This window comes from Dreissena polymorpha, chromosome 3, assembly GCF_020536995.1.
Source record: "Dreissena polymorpha isolate Duluth1 chromosome 3, UMN_Dpol_1.0, whole genome shotgun sequence".
Taxonomy (NCBI): domain Eukaryota; kingdom Metazoa; phylum Mollusca; class Bivalvia; order Myida; family Dreissenidae; genus Dreissena; species Dreissena polymorpha.
The window spans coordinates 46,858,758-46,876,527 of NC_068357.1; the positions used below are offsets into that span (position 1 = coordinate 46,858,758).

Below are 17,770 nucleotides of genomic sequence, written 5' to 3' on the forward strand. Positions count from 1 at the left end.
TCTGTGTAAAGGGGGTTAAATGGATGTGTGTAAAGTGTCGTCCCAGATAAGCCTGTGGTCTGCTTAGACTTATAGGGGACGACACTATCCGCCTACACCGAACTTGAGTTATTTTTGTTAGTCATAGAAATGTACGATTAAAAGCGGCCAGTGTCGTCCCTGATAAGCCTGTGCGGACTGCACATGCTAACCTGGGACGACACTTAACGCATATGAATAAAGCTCAATTTTCACAAAGCGCGGCTCATTTGTTAATTCTTTCACATGGTAAATACCCTCGATAATTAACTAAACAAACCGTTAAGCCTTAATATGTATGAAGGGGTATAGTGTATACTTTTTTATTAATGCCATTATTCGCTTTTAACAGGAAAGTATTCCGCCTCAATTATTTGTGTCGCGTTCTGAGAAAAATGGGCATAATGCTTGAGCGTACAATCCGCACAGGCTAATCAGGGACGACACTTTCCGCCTAAATTGGATTTTTGCTATGAAGAGACTTCATTTAAATGAAAAATGTCCTAAAAGCGGAAATTGTCGTCCCTGATTAGCCTGTGCGGTTTGCACAGGCTAATCTTGGACGACACTTTACGCATATGCATTATGCCCAGTTTTCTCAGAACACGACTTATTTATACTCACTACAGTTGTTTACGGAGCAGTGCTCCCATCTCTGCCGCCCGTCGGTCGTGTAGCACCAGGGCTTGGAGGAATCCTTCGTCGTGCGGCAGTAGTTCTCGGGTACGGCAGCATCCGGGAAGTCGACGGCGCTGTAGGAGTGCCGGTGCGGCGCCTGGGAGTCCCAGCGCTGGCACACGTACAGGTTTTTTGTGTGACTCACTGCGCCCGCGTAGAGGTTCGGTTGGCCGTTGTAGAAGCAGTTGTTGGCTGGAGAAAGGGTAGAATTCATTAAATATGTTTTCGATCTTTGTTCTTTATGCGCAACTATACGACGGCGATTGAAATGAAAATTACGCCTTAAAGCGGGTATATACGATTTTTTATATGTGTTTAATTGTAATATATTGATAAAATATGTTACAATAACACAAAATAGGCCAGAAAAATTATACATTAAAGCCGAATTTCATAAAATGCAGCAAAGACAAATTAGCGCCCCGAGCCGATAGTGACGTACATATTTTCCTACAATAACCGAAGCATTCGTCTTTGTATTAGGATCGGAGATAGTGTTCGTGTGTCGTATGAATAGATATCGTTGAAGAATTTCAAATAAACCGTTAAACTAAGTTTAGATGCACATCGTACATGTATGGTATACATGCTGGCGAATTCGGCTGTACAGCCGTTTTCAATTTCAGAATTAAATATCTGGCTTATTTCGCATTTTTCGACACATGTTCTTCTTAATTTTTATTTTAATTTATATTGAAATATATATATATAATAAGTTTTTTACACAGTTTATATAAATTCATAAATATTTGACTAAATCGTATATACCCGCTTTAATTTGACTAACTTGGGATTTCTAGTTTTCGTTATATATTGGGTAGGTGAATATAGTTAATATTGTTATTTGGCCATACAAAATATCCGACTGCCATACTTGTTTAACGGTTCTTAACAATCGATTTTTGTTCATCAAATGTTTCTCTAGATAGGTAATTGGTTAATTGACAACTGCGATTTAAATCTATAAATACTGTTTTCTAAACAACGATCAATAGCAATACCGATTCTTGTGATGATTATAATGATGAGGATAATGATGATGATAACTATGATGATGACAAAGATGGTGATGAAAATTACGATCCCGTTGCTGCTGATGACGATGATGACACTGATGAAAACGACAACAATTATTATAATGCAAATTATGTTGATAATAAATCTTATAATTATTATGATGATACCTTTGGTGATGAAGACGATGATGAGTATTCTACACATGATGTTAATGTAAAGCTTATGTTTCTATTTTTATATTATTTTACATTTACCGCTGTTGGTGACGAACAAAAGTTCATAATAATTAATGCACATGCTACAGTTAAAATATAACAATTTAATGACAAATAATACAACTGTAACAGTAAATAACATGCCATTATTTGTATCACGAATTAAAAGACATAAATAGCAATCCAAATTGACAGGACAAGTAAAAATGTGATCAAAAAGGAAACCGACTTCTCGCGAATAATACATCACCCATAACGTTGGGATCGATGGTTTGTTTCTAATACTATGTTATTAATAACATCATCATTCGCAGAAATTGCAACTAATACCATCAATTATATTGTCTCATTTGCTCTGAAATTGGATGATTTATGATGCGCGTTGTCTTTAGTAGCACAACACATTCGCCTCGGTCGCTTGGGAAGAGTTGGCGTCAACATTGCAGCAAACTATTGCTAGTTCCTACGAACAACCTGCTGCAACAAGGATCACAACAATACATTTATAAATTGTCTTTTGCCGTGTCCTCTCACATGTTTTTCGAATAAGACTTTCTGTTAAATGAATTGAGCAGATTCAAAATAACAAACGCATTTAAAAATAGAGAACAGTCGATGCAAGCTAAAGAGATATGTTTGGCATTTTATTGGTAAACAACTACATCGGTCTACTAATGATGCTGTCACTTTAATGGTATTTAGTAAATAACTGATTGAAATAATAATACTTATATAATACTCGGAACTTTACATCCCTTCTCAGATACTTTGGATTATTAAAGTACAGTACTTGTATCGATTACAAATCAACAAAAAAGCGAAAAAAGATGTGATTTATAGACGGTTAAAATTAATAAATCATTAAAAAAACTTCAAAAAACAAAACTGCATTGATAGTATTAGGATATGTGTTTGTATACAAGCTCAAACAAACTTGCTTTTGTTGTTGATTTGACATATTAGGCATGCGGACTTTTTTATTACAGGATGTACGCAGATTAATACTTTGCTGTTCTTAACCCAATATTCTCAGCGCCCAGAATTAATCTTAAGCTTGTAACGTTGATAAACGGACTAGAGATTTACTAAAGAAATAATTTAATTTAACCCCCTACATAGCCTTAGCGAGGCGCCTTCTATGAATCTATATTAAGCTGAATATTTCATTATTGTGCTCGTTTATCAAATGTTAGCGCGCCGCACTTCTTGCACGTGCTTAAAATCCCACGTGACCAGTGCAAAAGTTCTCAGGGGCTTATCTGCGCTACCATTTTGTCGATTCATAATCAATATTTAGACTTAATGACCAGAAGACAAAAGAGACCTGCCGAACACAGGTCAATAAGGCTATCAGATAGGGTAATAACTTGAAAAAAGGATGACGACGTCCATGCCGAGACAGTCATTTTCGCCGTTTTATACCCTTTATTACTTTTATTAATTGTTAAAATGCCGCTCACTTACCAGCCATATCGACAAGACAGTGATAAGCGTTTATATCGTATTGATATTCTCTCTATATTTCGACTTTATACGCTGCGACTTTTCTAAGCGTGACGCGAAATTACAGCTCTTGTTAAGCAAATTTGCAGCGAGTAAAGTCGAGATAAAGAACAAATATTAATACGAAATAAACGCTTATTACTTTCTTGCTGATATGGCTGGAAAGTGGGCGACAACTAATAAATCAATACAAGTAATCAAGGGTATAAAACGGCGAAAAATACCTGTCTGGGCATGGGCGTTGCCATCTTGTTTGTCTAGTGACAAAAGTCTTCTGGCTATGGTTTCATACAATGAAAATTTTAAGAATAGTTTTGCTAGAATTCAAGATTCTAGCAGAAGAATTAAATGTTTTGGTGCATTTTACAAGTTGTTGCCTATAAATATCTTCTTGAATGTAAAACAATAAAAAGTAAAACATCAATTAAAACCATGTAAAATATGAGAACAAGATCACCGCCTATCGCAATTAATGTTTATTATTTCATTGCATCCCCTGATTTCCCAGGATTTCGCACTCGCTAATATCTCAACTCCCGATGGGAACACATTGAGTCCTGTTTCCATGTATTAAATGCGACATTGCCTACTTCTGTCACTACATTTTCAAGGATATGACCGACGCCTTTTTTGGCGCTGTCATTGCGGTTTTGCCAAAGTGCCACCATTTCACGCCTAAATGTGATGTGGCAGCCAATGTGTTTGGACCCCATCGCCTCTTACGACGATAGAGCGCGTAAAAAGTATAGTTAAATGCATACATATGTTGTTTGTTTCAATTAAACTGACCTACCATATTTTTTGGTTCGCGTAGAAAACCCTTTTTTGGTATTCAAACTTGGATTTTTGATCATGCTTGCTTCATTGGATTATATTCGGTTAACAAACATTTGAATTTGCTAAATTCAGTAGTATAATTTACTAATTTAACTGTAAATTCAATAACATTAATTAAGAATAATAATGATAGATTTTAGATTTCTGTAAACTTTATTTTAAGTGGAAAATAAAACATTTAAAGCATCATTTAACCATAAACGCAGAAACAAGTTTAGCGGACCTATTAGCCTTTATTTTTGGGCGATGTAAAAACACCTGAAGTTCTTTTCTTTACTGATACAAGTTTATTGCATGTTTTTGAATGTAAATAAATATATGTGGCAGTTCCATAGCGGTATTGTCGCGTTGACAAAGTTATACAAATCAAATAGTGGCATGATTGCATAACGGAGTAACCCGAGTGATAGCTGCAACCGAAATGTCCAGTTAAAATACTAGTATATTGATTAATTGAAAAATTCGAGTAACATAACACATCGGCATTCATTTCAAATTTCCTGACATTTATTTTGTTCTACGAAAGGCTTACATGCGTCCTTCGCAATTCACATGAGGCTTATACACGCGGGAAATGATTCCATACATCCCAAATAAGCCTTACGCGGTATGAAAAGTACATGCATGGTAAAGTATATCAATCTCCATGCAGAGTTGTCGTTCCATGCGCTCACATACATGCATGCAATGTAACCGTCGTGCAAGAGAAAATGTAGATGTTATATATGTGCGAAATATTTTAGCGCAACTAAATGGTATAATATCTTATAAACAACATAATTGTGAATTATGGTGACAAATTTACAATTATATCAATGTTCAATCCAATGTGTACACCGATTGATTAGTAAATTTCAACGTGAATTTTACGACCCAGCAGTAGGCGTCGATGAATGTAATATTTCTGTATAGTTATACCGACACAAATAATATTTTTCTCGATCGTTTGTTCTGATGAACCATTTAACTTACAAAACACCACTCGTGCGTCCATTGACGAATATCATTTGTAAGGATATTCATATTAATAGTATAATTCATAAGTCTTTCAAGCAATGAATAACTTTCAATGAACTTTTTATAAATCTGTCATCGAACGGACTCGTGACGGCCGCAGCGACGGAGCGATATGGGGCGATGCACGTGTTACGTGGGAACTCAATTTCCGGTCGCTAACAATCCAAAAAATATTCTTTCAATGCAGTTCATTGAAGCATATGTACGCACAGTGACACAATTGCAGATAACAAAGTATCCCTATTTCTCTATAATATGTTATCAAATGTTTAAAATGCGTCATTATGTGTGTTACTCACAATCTGATTTTATTTACAACAATTGTCACGGTATTCTCGGTAATAAAAAATTCATTTGCCATCTTTCACAAGTAAAAACTATTAATTACAAACAGATCTTTGATAATGTTCTGATGTGTGTCAGTGTGCTATGTATTGAATGGTAAAAGATACGCAACGTATATAGCTCAACTGAGGCATGTACACAAAAACTGGGATGGGCACATTTTGAGATGTATGTTTTATAACTGTTGTTTGTATAAAGCTGTTAACTCTGTATCGCATATATCTGAAATGGCCCGAGACAAATCAAAGTTTTGAAAAACGACAAAAACAGGGTGCAGAATCACGTGTCTTTGTGGGGTTCACTAATGAACTTCAAATTAATGGATGTAAACACATAAGTTGTGATTTTTTCAAATAGCTTTTTACAAAAATTTTCCGAAAGAATTTCAACTAGTGAATAAAAGGCAAAAAAAACTATGCTGCTTATGGCAATGTGATATTGATCGTAATTATTTTCTTTCATAATCATGTACATAAACTCTTGGCCAAACATTCGATGTATTCGGTTATGCAGCACGGAACGTGACAATTTGGCAACGATATCAGTCGTATTAAAATATGTATTCTTAAATCTTAAGATATCGGCACAAACTGCAAGAAAAACTTTCTTTTGTGCACTGAATATTTTCGCAAATGTATTTCAATAATTTTAGATATTTTCTCAAGGTCTTAACGGTGTGTTTACGTTCTGCCCAGCCCATGTGTAAACCCCTGAAAACCCCGTTGATCCTGCACCCTGAAAAAGGGAACCAATGTTAACATTTGTCGCCCCCTTTTGTTGTTCTTTTTGTCGTTCTGACAGCCACTGTGTGAATATGTTTTTTGGCACTGTGACCTTGACCTTTGGCCTAGTGACCTGATAATCAATAGGGGTCATCTGCGAGTCATAATCAATATACCTATGAAGTGTCATGAACATAGGCATAAGCGCTCTTGAGTTATCATCCGGAAACCATCTGGTGGACGGACGGACCGAGATGAGCAAAACCATATAACCCCTCTTCTTTGAAAGGGGGGGGGGGGCATAATATGAGAAAACTGCCCCCCTCCCAGCAGCCATGTTATTCAACTGACCGGAATCATTTTTGAACTAAACTCTCGCATCAAGGAAACAAATGTTCTGAGCAAATTTCATAAAAATTGGGCCAAAAATGTGAGTTTTACTGTGTTCACATGTTTTCACTATATACACATAGAGAAAAATGCCCCGCCCACTGGCGGGAATGTTTTTTCACCGATCCCGACCATTTTCTAACTCGTCCGAAATATCAATAAAACCAATGTTTTGACTAACTTTTATGATGATTGGGCAAAAATTGTGACTTCTAGAGTGTTTACAAGGTTTCTCTATAGCCAAATAGGGAAAACTGCCACTATACATATAGTGACAAATGCCCCGCCCACTGGCGGCCATGTTTTTTCACCGATCTCGACCATTTTCGAACTCGTCCGAGACATCAATTGAAACAATGTTTTGACCAACTTTCATGATGATTGGGCAAAAATTGTGACTTCTAGAGTGTTTACAAGGTTTCTCTATAGCCAAATAAGGAAAAACTGCCCCGCCCACTGGCGGCCATGTTTTTCAACGGATCGGAACCACTTTTGAACTTTACCAAGATATCATTAAGACAAACATTTTGACAAAGTTACATGAAGATTGGGAATGAAATTTGGCTTCTACAGTGTTTACAAGGTTTTTCTTTTTTTGACCTAGTGACCTAGTTTTTGACCCGGCACAACCCAGTTTCGAACTCGGCCGAGATTTCATTGGGACAAAGCTTCTGACCAAGTTTCATGAAGATGAGACAAGAAATGTGGCCTATAGAGTGTTTACGAGCAAATGTTTACGGACGGACGGACATACGACGGACAAACCCTGTCACATAAGCTCACCTGAGCAATCAGGTGAGCTAAAATCCTTATTATATCACTTCAGTGTTTATACAATTATTGTATATAAATACAATTGCATTTTCATGGATAGCTTGAAACACATTGCATTTTCACGGATAGCTTGAAACACATGTACTTTATAACCCATTTGAAATGTGTTTCCTTGCCCATATTTTCATGTTAACGAAATAGCATGCCATCCTTTTGTTTCAATGAAATAAAATAGTTCAATTTCTGATATCGGTTTAAGTCCCATTTAAAACGCCAATTCGTCCTCTAAACCGTCATGCCAAAATCATAAATCTGATCACTATCTGGTTACTTGTCATGATGAAATTGAACTTTCTTTAGCATTCCTTTGTGTTCATGGAAAAATACATCAGAAATTAAATGGGGATTTGACAGCAAATGGTGTCCCAATAAAGTCAGTGTCTTCTAACAGATGGTTAATGTCTTAAATATTGGGAGAAATAGTGGATTTCGATTTCAGTTTATCTTTTAATGTTGTAAATGCCAAGAATATGTAATAAATTGCGGACATTTCGAGGAACATTTATCATGCATTGGTATAATATCATCAGTTAAGAAACAACACTGACTTTCGGATCAAACGAAATGCACTCTTTGGTGATTATTTAAATATCGTAGACTATTATAATTCAATAGAATAAACATTTTGTCATCCTATTAATTACTTTATTAAATAAAAATATATCAATTGAAACCGTCTGTTCTAAATACGCACTTATATTAAGTAGTTAATTTTTCTATAGATCTACATTCCACGGTGTCATTAATTTTGATAAAAGTAAAACTTACAAAGAAACTCACAATATTTGTTCTCACCACGTATTTGTAAAATATCAACTTATCAAATGACATATCAAATTAAATCTAAAATGAATCTTACATAGCTGACATCCGGGTCCCCAAAATCCCGTCGCGCATGCGTTATAGCAGTATCCGGTCACCTTGTCGCATGGTTCATCGTCCTGACAACGACACCTGAACTTGCAGTTGTATCCGAATGAGCCATCCGGACATCTGTGCATCAGGTCCCTCACATCGCCTGAAAATAGGACAACAGCGTGTACCCAAATGAGCAAGATTTTTTTGAAAAAAAAACAACAACAACACTTATCTCCGAGTCAAAACAAATCTGACCCTCTCAAAATCGTTAAAAAACAAAATATCAATTACAAGAATTATATTAAAGATTAATAAAACGGGTTAGATTTTTTGTACGTACAGATAATATATGATTTTCATTTCCAATATAGTGTTTATTGCAAAGCTATCAACTTTTCGGAAAGATATTCGACTAAAGGCCTTGCATTTTATTATCAAAACTATAACTTAAAATAAATTCTACAATGCAATACATCATTTTCTGGTGATCTTTTGAGGAAAAAAATGTAGCATAAATACGTTATGTGTGTTCAAACGGATATACATGTGAACTGTATTTCAAAGTGGAACGTCTAAGCTTAATTTAATCTTCGTAAAACAGATTCGTGAAATCTCGAAAATGATTAGCACGACTCGCACAACTGCATTTAATGAATTCTTGTGGCATAGGTTAATCTAATGGTTTGGAGCAAAATGTTGAAGACATTCAGTGCTTTCTTACCATTATAATTTCAAAGTTAGTCTGACATTTTAGGGCTTTGAAGAAATAATAGAAACAAGACAAGTGCAAAATTAAATACTCGTGAATATTTTTTTTTCAATAATTATTAATGTAGAAATTATTCAAAGGAAAGAAAATATACAACATAACTATTTTAGAATAAAGATCTTCTAAACAATATTTTATAAATAACTCTGTGATCATTAAACGGCAATTAAACAACGAATGTTACTTTAAAATCAATATCTTGTTATAAATACTTCGTAAGACAACGACACTTGCATATACATTTATAAATCTTTACTTTAAAAATCAAAGGTTTTGTTTAATATTCGATTTACGAAATATATTTGTAAAACGACAGTACCAATGTAACACAAAGCGAATTAAACGAAGCTATATACTAGTACCATAACCGATTTGAAAAAAAACAATATTGTGATCTATCTGTCATGGAATTAACTAATTGTACTCTTTGTATACCAAGAACCAAACAGTCAGAGTACGTTTTTTTCAATTAAGAAACCCACTCATAAACAATTCTCTAGACGGAGGCACTTCTGCTTTGAGAAAATGCAATTCATCTGCAAGCCCTTTTCGTGGACAAATAAAACCTCCCTTGATGTCGAGATGGGAAATAAAGCGACGGGAAATGCAATTAGACGATTGAACCGGGACCTGTGTAAATAACGTCGAGAAAACGACTGACACCAGCGCATCAAAAAGCGGTCTACGTGCCAATGACATACAATTGCGAAATATTGAATGTACAACTATCAGCCAAGACCTAATAACTCAAACCTATCGAACGTATCGCGCTAAGGTTGTACATTAAGGTCAATTAAACTCATTCGAGTGGTTATGATGCTTTGTCTTTCAACACAACACATCAATAGCTAACAATTGATTAAAACTTTTTTGGTGATTGATTTAAACTTGACAATCAACAGCTTAGACATCCAATACGTGTCGTTAACGTATTATATAATGGCGAAGCACGGTTCCATCAGCCGAGTTAATTTATATAAATATTTGTTATTATTTCCAAAGTCGCATTGCAACGCCATGTAAATACCGAACTTGAACCAAACAGGAACGTGACAAATTCTTTAGTTGTCACCAATATAATTAACATCCTTAAATGACCACAGGAGAAACTCTCATCGCCTGTGTGTGTTTTTTTAACAACCGCGTCTACCAGCGAAGTAATGGCTTCTGTCACCAAAGGATCTTTTAGAAAGTCAGATGTCCACCATCATGTGAAGCTTTATAAATGTTCTACGTTCACGAAGATGACTTGATAGCGGAAATCATGTAATTTGGAGATGACACTCCGCCATCTTTTGGATAAGACACAAGCACACGCAATAATTTATATCATTCACAGAAGACAACGTTCGTTATTTAATGGTGTAAGCTGCATTTGTTCTGGAATAACGTACTGAATCAGTTGCTCAATATTGTATGGAAGCACGAACGTGATATCATATTGCTATCATGTTATTGACAACCTTACAGAACCTAAAACTGTAGCTTTTCCAAAATTTGTTGACATCTCCCTTCTAAGAAGAACATTCCAAATAAGTGGTTTCCTTTTTCAATACTCACACACCCTAACACAATTTAAAGTTTTATCGATTATTATTTTGACCCTTGTGTAAATGTTCTCGTGTTTCTCCTTATCAAATAACAAATGTTCGGGCCTTTTCAAATTACCTGCCCATTTTACCACTTGATTGCATAATGCTTATAACATCATTTTATAAGTTAACTATGTAAAAGCGAAATGAAATGAGAATGTAACAATGTGTGTTTTCTTGAATCAAAATGATGTATTATTTAGCTTTTCTCTAATGCATAGTTGGGGAAGATTTACCTAAACAAGAGGGCCATGATGGCCCTGAATCGCTCACCTGACTAACCAAATACAATTACAACCCAGTTTTCATCAAGATAAACATTCTGACCAAATTTCATAAAGATTGGATGAAAACTGTGACCTCTATTGTCTACACAAAATTTGTCTAATATGACCTAGTTTTTGACCACAGGTGACCCAAATACAATACCAACCCAGATTTTATCAAGACAAACATTCTGACCAGATTTCATGAAGATTGGATGAAAACTGTGACCTCTATTGTCTACACAAGGATTTTCTATTATTTGACCTAGTGACCTAGTGTTTGACCCCAGGTGACCCAAATACAATCCCAAACCAGATTTCATCGATATAAACATTCTGATCAAATTTCATAACGATTGGATGTAAACTGCGACCTCTATTGCCTATACAAGGTTTTTCTATTATTTCACCTAGTGACCTAGTTTTTTACCTAGTGACCTAGTTTTTGACACCAGATGACCCAAATACAATCCCGACCCAGATTTCATCAAGATAAACATTCTGACCAAATTTCATAAAGATTGGATGAAAACTGTGACCTCTACTGCCTACACAAACAAATTGTTGACGGTTTTTCTATTATTTGACCTAGTGACCTTGTTTTTGACCTCAGATGACTCAAATACAATCCCAACCTAGATTTCATCAAGATAAACATTCTGACCACATTTCATAAAGATTGGATGAAAACTACGACTTCTATTGTCTACACAAGGTTTTCTATTATACGACCTATTATTTGACCTAGTGACCTAGTTTTTGACCCCAAATGACCCAAATACATTCCCAAGCCAGATTTTATCAAGATAAACATTCTGACCAAATTTCATAAAGATTGGATGAAAACTGCGACCTCTATTGTCTACACAAGGTTTTTCTATTATTTGACCTAGTGTTTGACCTAGTGACCTAGTTTTTGACCCCAGATGACCCAAATACAATCCCAACCCAGATTTCATCAAGATAAACATTCTGACCAAATTTCATAAACATTGGATGAAAACTGTGACCTCTATTGTCTACACAAACAAATTGTTGATGATTTTTCAATTATTTGACCTAGTGACCTAGTTTTTGACCCCAGATGACCCAAATACAATCCCAACCCAGATTTCATCAAGATAAACATTCTGACCAAATTTCATAAAGATTGGATGAAAACTGCAACCTCTTTTGTTTACACAAGGTTTTTCTATTATTTGACCTATTATGTGACCTTATTTTTGACCTAGTGACCTAGTTTTTTGACCCCAGATGACCCAAATACAATCCCAACCCAGATTTCATCAAGATAAATATTCTGTCCAAATTTCATAAAGATTGGATGAAAACTGTGACCTCTACTGTCTACACAAACAAATGGTTGACGGACGCACGCACACACGCACGCACACACGCACACACAACGGACGCCGGACATCACACGGTCACATAAGCTCACCATGTCACTTTGTGACAGGTGAGCTAAAAAATAACCCATTTAGAAGCACTTTCACAAGTGCTTTAAACTAATTAAAAAGTTTTATGGTTAGTTGTACACTTTAGAAAAAGCATCGCGAGAGGCTGAGAGATTTACGATTTTTTCACACAAAACTCGTTTGAAAATTGTTGGAATGTAATTTTCGAAGAACTTAGGCGGCTGCTGGATTAAGTACTGTGCGATTTATTGCAGAGCAGATGGAAAAACGACTTTGACCTTCATAAAAAATAAATTTCATAATAAGCGCTTTTCCTTGCACATTAATTGCACACTAAAATTTGAGTAAAATGCATAACAGAAGGAAGGAACTATACAAAATGGGTATCTGGTGTTGAATATTTCTATTTTGATAAATTCATTGAGTCTTCTGAAAATAACAAATTTACCATACTGACATAGGTTAAAAATCCCTCAAATTCCAATACCGAAGATCCCACATATTAACGCGTTTCATGCATATTAATATGATTGTACATGTATAATTGAATGCACCACGTTCAAGCAGTTCATATTTGTTTCGCATATCAATCCCATGAGGTGGAATTCCTATCCCTATTAATCGAAGCCATAATAATCCCTAAAGCGTGTCATATGTAATGGTCAAGTGTCAACGCCAAACAGCCGTCAACGAGAGTCTCCTTTGGCCACTGGACTTTCGAGATATGTAAGTGTCATTTAGGATCGTGACGGATGCTAAGTATGACGATCTGTAATACTGCTATGAGTCAATTAACAAATGAAGTTAAACAAACTGTACATAATGCCACGCCATTTGGTCCTCGGAGGTTTCCATGCTTTACTAGAGGGTTTATAACAAATACACATTATTTAATTCCATCAATTGTATGGTTCCATATTCGTTTACGTATGTATGCATTTTTTAACAATGGAAGAACGTTACTTTGGGATCCTTAAGGGTCGTTAAGTACATGGTTCAATTTATTAAACATGGATGGTGATATTCTAATATGCGTTCGTATTGACGCGATAACATGATGTTTATTTCAACGAATGATTCAAGTTATAACCTATCAAGGACTTAAAGTAATGTTTTAAACGGCTTAAGAGCACTAAATTTCTTTTTTGTTCTATTGTTATAGACCCAATGATCTCATAAGCACTGTTTGCTTTTAATAAATCACTCTCCACTATCATCTTAATTATTTTAAAGACTGTTTCAATACTTATTAGACAGGATGCACATGTGATAGTGACAATTCATTAAGATAAAATAATTGTTACTAAAATTGCAGGAATCGAAGTTTTTTTAAAAGAGTGTTCTTTTTCAAGTACTTGTTTGTTTGTTTCATCCGCCGTCTTGCTGCTTTAAGAATTGTATGACGCACGTTAGCCCATGCATAAATATTGTTATAAAGTATAAAATGCTTTGTTAAAAACTAGTTAATTGTAATGCAAATATTTCAGTAGGTTTTCCTTCTTACAGTGCATGACGTCAGTCGCCATGAGTCAATGTATGCTTTATTTCACTTTCAGCATTACAGAAATGTGAAGAGTATATAATATATCTGATATATCTTTATATAGATTTATCGTTGGTTAATAAAAGGAGACGATAAGTGGTACCGCAAAATAAACGAGATTGGAGATCTATGCACTTGCAAATAATTATGTTTTGTAAAGTCGAAACCTACTCATCTACAGAAAACATGTCCGTTTTAATTGGGTATCCCCACTAAAACATATTCGAAGCTGATAAATAGAAAAAAACATTAAAATAAACGCTCAGAAGAAGTGATATAAGAAAATCAACGAACAAAAAAGTTAACAATTACAAGTTAACTTCACCTGTACAGTAAAACAAGTCATACATTTTTCTGTGCAAACGACAAGGGGTAAAAATTATTGCATTTACGGAATTTTTAGATTTCAGCCTTATCTCAATATTGTAAATATTTCAAAATTAAGATTCGAATTTACGCGTTTACGAGTATCTGCTCACAAACTTGAAGTCGAAGCAGGGCGATGGCACAAGCCTGAAAAGACACCGTATGAAAACAGAAAATGTAAACACTGTAACGTTCTCGAAGATGAGTTCCATTTCTTACTCGAATGTCCAGTTTTTAAAACGCTCAGAAGAAGTGATATCAGAAAATCAACGAACAAAAAAGTTAACAATTACAAGTTAACTTCGCCTGTACAGTAAAACAAGTCATACATTTTTCTGTGCAAACGACAAGGGGTAAAAATTATTGCATTTACGGAATTTTTAGATTTCAGCCTTATCTCAATGTTGTAAATATTTCAAAATTAAGATTCGAATTTACGCGTTTACGAGTATCTGCTCACAGACTTGAAGTCGGAGCAGGGCGATGGCACAAGCCTGAAAAGACACCGTATGAAAACAGAAAATGTAAACACTGTAACGTTCTCGAAGATGAGTTCCATTTCTTACTCGAATGTCCAGTTTTTAATAGTCTTAGAAAACAATATATACGTAGATATTATTGGAATCGCACAAATATGATACAATTTATCGAACTTTTACAAACTGACAACGCTAAAACAATTAAAAATCTTGCAACATTTATTTTTAACGCAGCTAAATTGAGAACTGAATTATATTATCAATAGCCTCTCTCCACATATTACTGTCTATGTGTTTCCAATCAATAAAAATTATATGTTTTCACATTGTTAGAACATTCAAGTTTATTTTGAATACGATAAGACTTTAAAATATGCATATTATATAATTACCTTAATATATAAATGTTCAAAATATTTGTTTATTTTGAATATGAATGTCTTTAGAGTTGCCAATTCTTTCGTTACAAATTGTTAACTTATATTGCCTAAAATAGTATATATATATATATACCTGTATGTCATTGACCACGGTTTACTACATTGTTTATTATATGTTTGTGTACTCATGGGCTTAAAGCCTAATGTATTCTGAAATAAAACCAATAAAACCATTTTTCTGTGCATGCGTTTTCATCCGACACGTTATGGTTCTGCATCAAATAGACAAGTAAACATATCGACTCGGCTGAAACGTGGTCGTTTCAATTTCGTTGCAGTACACATGATTTTTTATGGTATCCTTAAAATATGTTCAATATATTGTATTGAAAGTTCATCATTCGTATTCAAGTAATTATGTAATCGTTTAAGACTAAGAAACTATATTTAAATTCGTATGTATTACAACTCATACAAATTACAATGTCGCTCATTTATAAATATTATATCATGTAAGTTATTCACAAATGGATGAATTATGCTATCATAGAAAAATATGTCCTCAAATAGGAATATCAGTTATAATAACTATTTAGACGATTGCCTTTAGGAAAATATATACAGTGTAATTACATATTGCCAATATCAAACTTCAGGTCAAAGACGGCTGTATTTGCATATATATTGGATATTATTCCCACTGAGCTAAATCGTCTTTATTATATACGCCCGCTGACAAATTGATTGAAATACATGACTTACAGAAAACAGGGTTTTTAATTGAAGCACACGTCTACTTTTTAATGCAAGCATTATTGCAAACTATCAATCTTGCATCATTTTGCTGAAAACGTTACAACGTGGCCTTCTATATTTCTTTATCAAACAAATGTTTTTGTTTTGGATTTCATTTTCACTTCAATTATGCAAATTATAATTTGCAAAAGAAAGTGAAGCATTTAAAAATACGCATCAAAAATGTGTTTTAATTATTTGATAACTGAAAAGTTCAAGCATTTCACACGTGTTTTCCAAATCTATTGCAGTCCCTGGAAGACACACAATTATAAACAATATACACAGATGAATGATCGAACATTGTATAAATACGTGAATGCGGTATTTTTTTAATAGCAGAAAGACTGTCGATGTCCAAATATGTCTTTATCTATAAGTACCGTTACAGTTCATGCATTTCTTTAACTGAATTATCTACACATATATAAATGTACATGTCTTACATAAAATGTATGTACACGTGAAATGTATGCTTACGAACTTATAATTCATCTAATGTCATGGTGTAATTATATGGCATACTTTATATAAATCATACCAAACCTGAAATCAACAACACTGTATTGTGTTGCTAGAGCCATGATCATCATGTATAAGTAAAACAAAGAAAGCATGTGCGTAACTATATAACGTCGCTGTCGTTCTCAAACCTCGTAGCTCCAAAATGTTCAAAATATTTTTTTCGTCTTTTCCGAATATATGAAGTCTGGCGCGTGTTTTGTGCTATATCTCGTAGCTCTACGCCAATCAGAGCCCTTGAAAAAGCCACGTGACGAAATGTTGTAGAATGATTGTTGGCTTTATTCCCGGTGAAAAGTCGTAGCGACACCATTTCACCTATAGGTACGTCGTTTCGTTTGGACAAATTTGACAAAAACGTTTTTTTTTTTTTTTTAGATATTTGCAACTACGAGGTTTCCTATCAGGACGAATTGTCGCACCTCATAAAAATGACAAAATTGTGGTGACAAAATATCGTAGCTACCATGTCTGACTGTAAGTATGACTTATCAGTATGACTTACGAGTCTACGGCTTATACCGTATTTTGCAGCTTCATTTGTTTGGTATTTTTACAGAATTTCAATTTCTAAAACATCGTTATAAAAAAATGAGACGGTTTATACTCTCTCCTGAAAAGTTGTCATTTTGTAGCTACGAGGCTTGAGAACGAAAGCGACGATAAGACGGTCACGACTGTAATAAAACAATACTCCAACACGTCCGTAAACGTGTTTGTTATTATAAAAAAAGTTATACTGGAGGAGCGAAAGCAATAATCAACAGCATTACATTCATCGTTCCAGAGATATTTACGATATCGGGTTGATCATCTTTTCTAAGGGTATGAATGTGTATGATGTAGTAGGTTTAAGTAAGGTTTAAATGTTTATCTAGTAAATAGTGCCGTTTTGTCAACAGTTTATAAAAACGCTATATTTACATTCAGGAGTTTATTTCTTGCATTGATAATTATGTAGTTGCAATAATCAAACTTCCAGCTATTGACCCTCCGCATCGCTGGGAGTTGCAACTTATCACGGATTTATTCATGTAAACTTGCCTTTTCTTGCATAAATAAACACAAACAGAGCATACATATATCACACAAATTTGCAGGGGCGAAGGTAATGGTGAGGCAGGGAAGGCGGCCGCCTCCCCAATATTTCGGCTAGTCGTAGTAATGCGCAAAATAAAACAACTAACGTAAAATGATGTAATCGCA

At 34.6% G+C, this 17,770-nt stretch overlaps 1 protein-coding gene across 1 annotated transcript in view; it reads right to left on the minus strand.

Moving 5' to 3' along the window:
- Window positions 1–17,770, minus strand: part of LOC127872191 (receptor-type tyrosine-protein phosphatase mu-like) — a 114,775-nt gene that overhangs the window by 52,899 nt on the left and 44,106 nt on the right. The window contains exons 2-3 of the mRNA XM_052415521.1: window positions 8,436–8,594; window positions 643–888 (exon numbers count right to left, since the gene is read on the minus strand). Coding sequence (XP_052271481.1) covers window positions 643–888; window positions 8,436–8,594 — 405 coding nt within the window. The remainder of the gene's footprint in view (window positions 1–642; window positions 889–8,435; window positions 8,595–17,770) is intronic.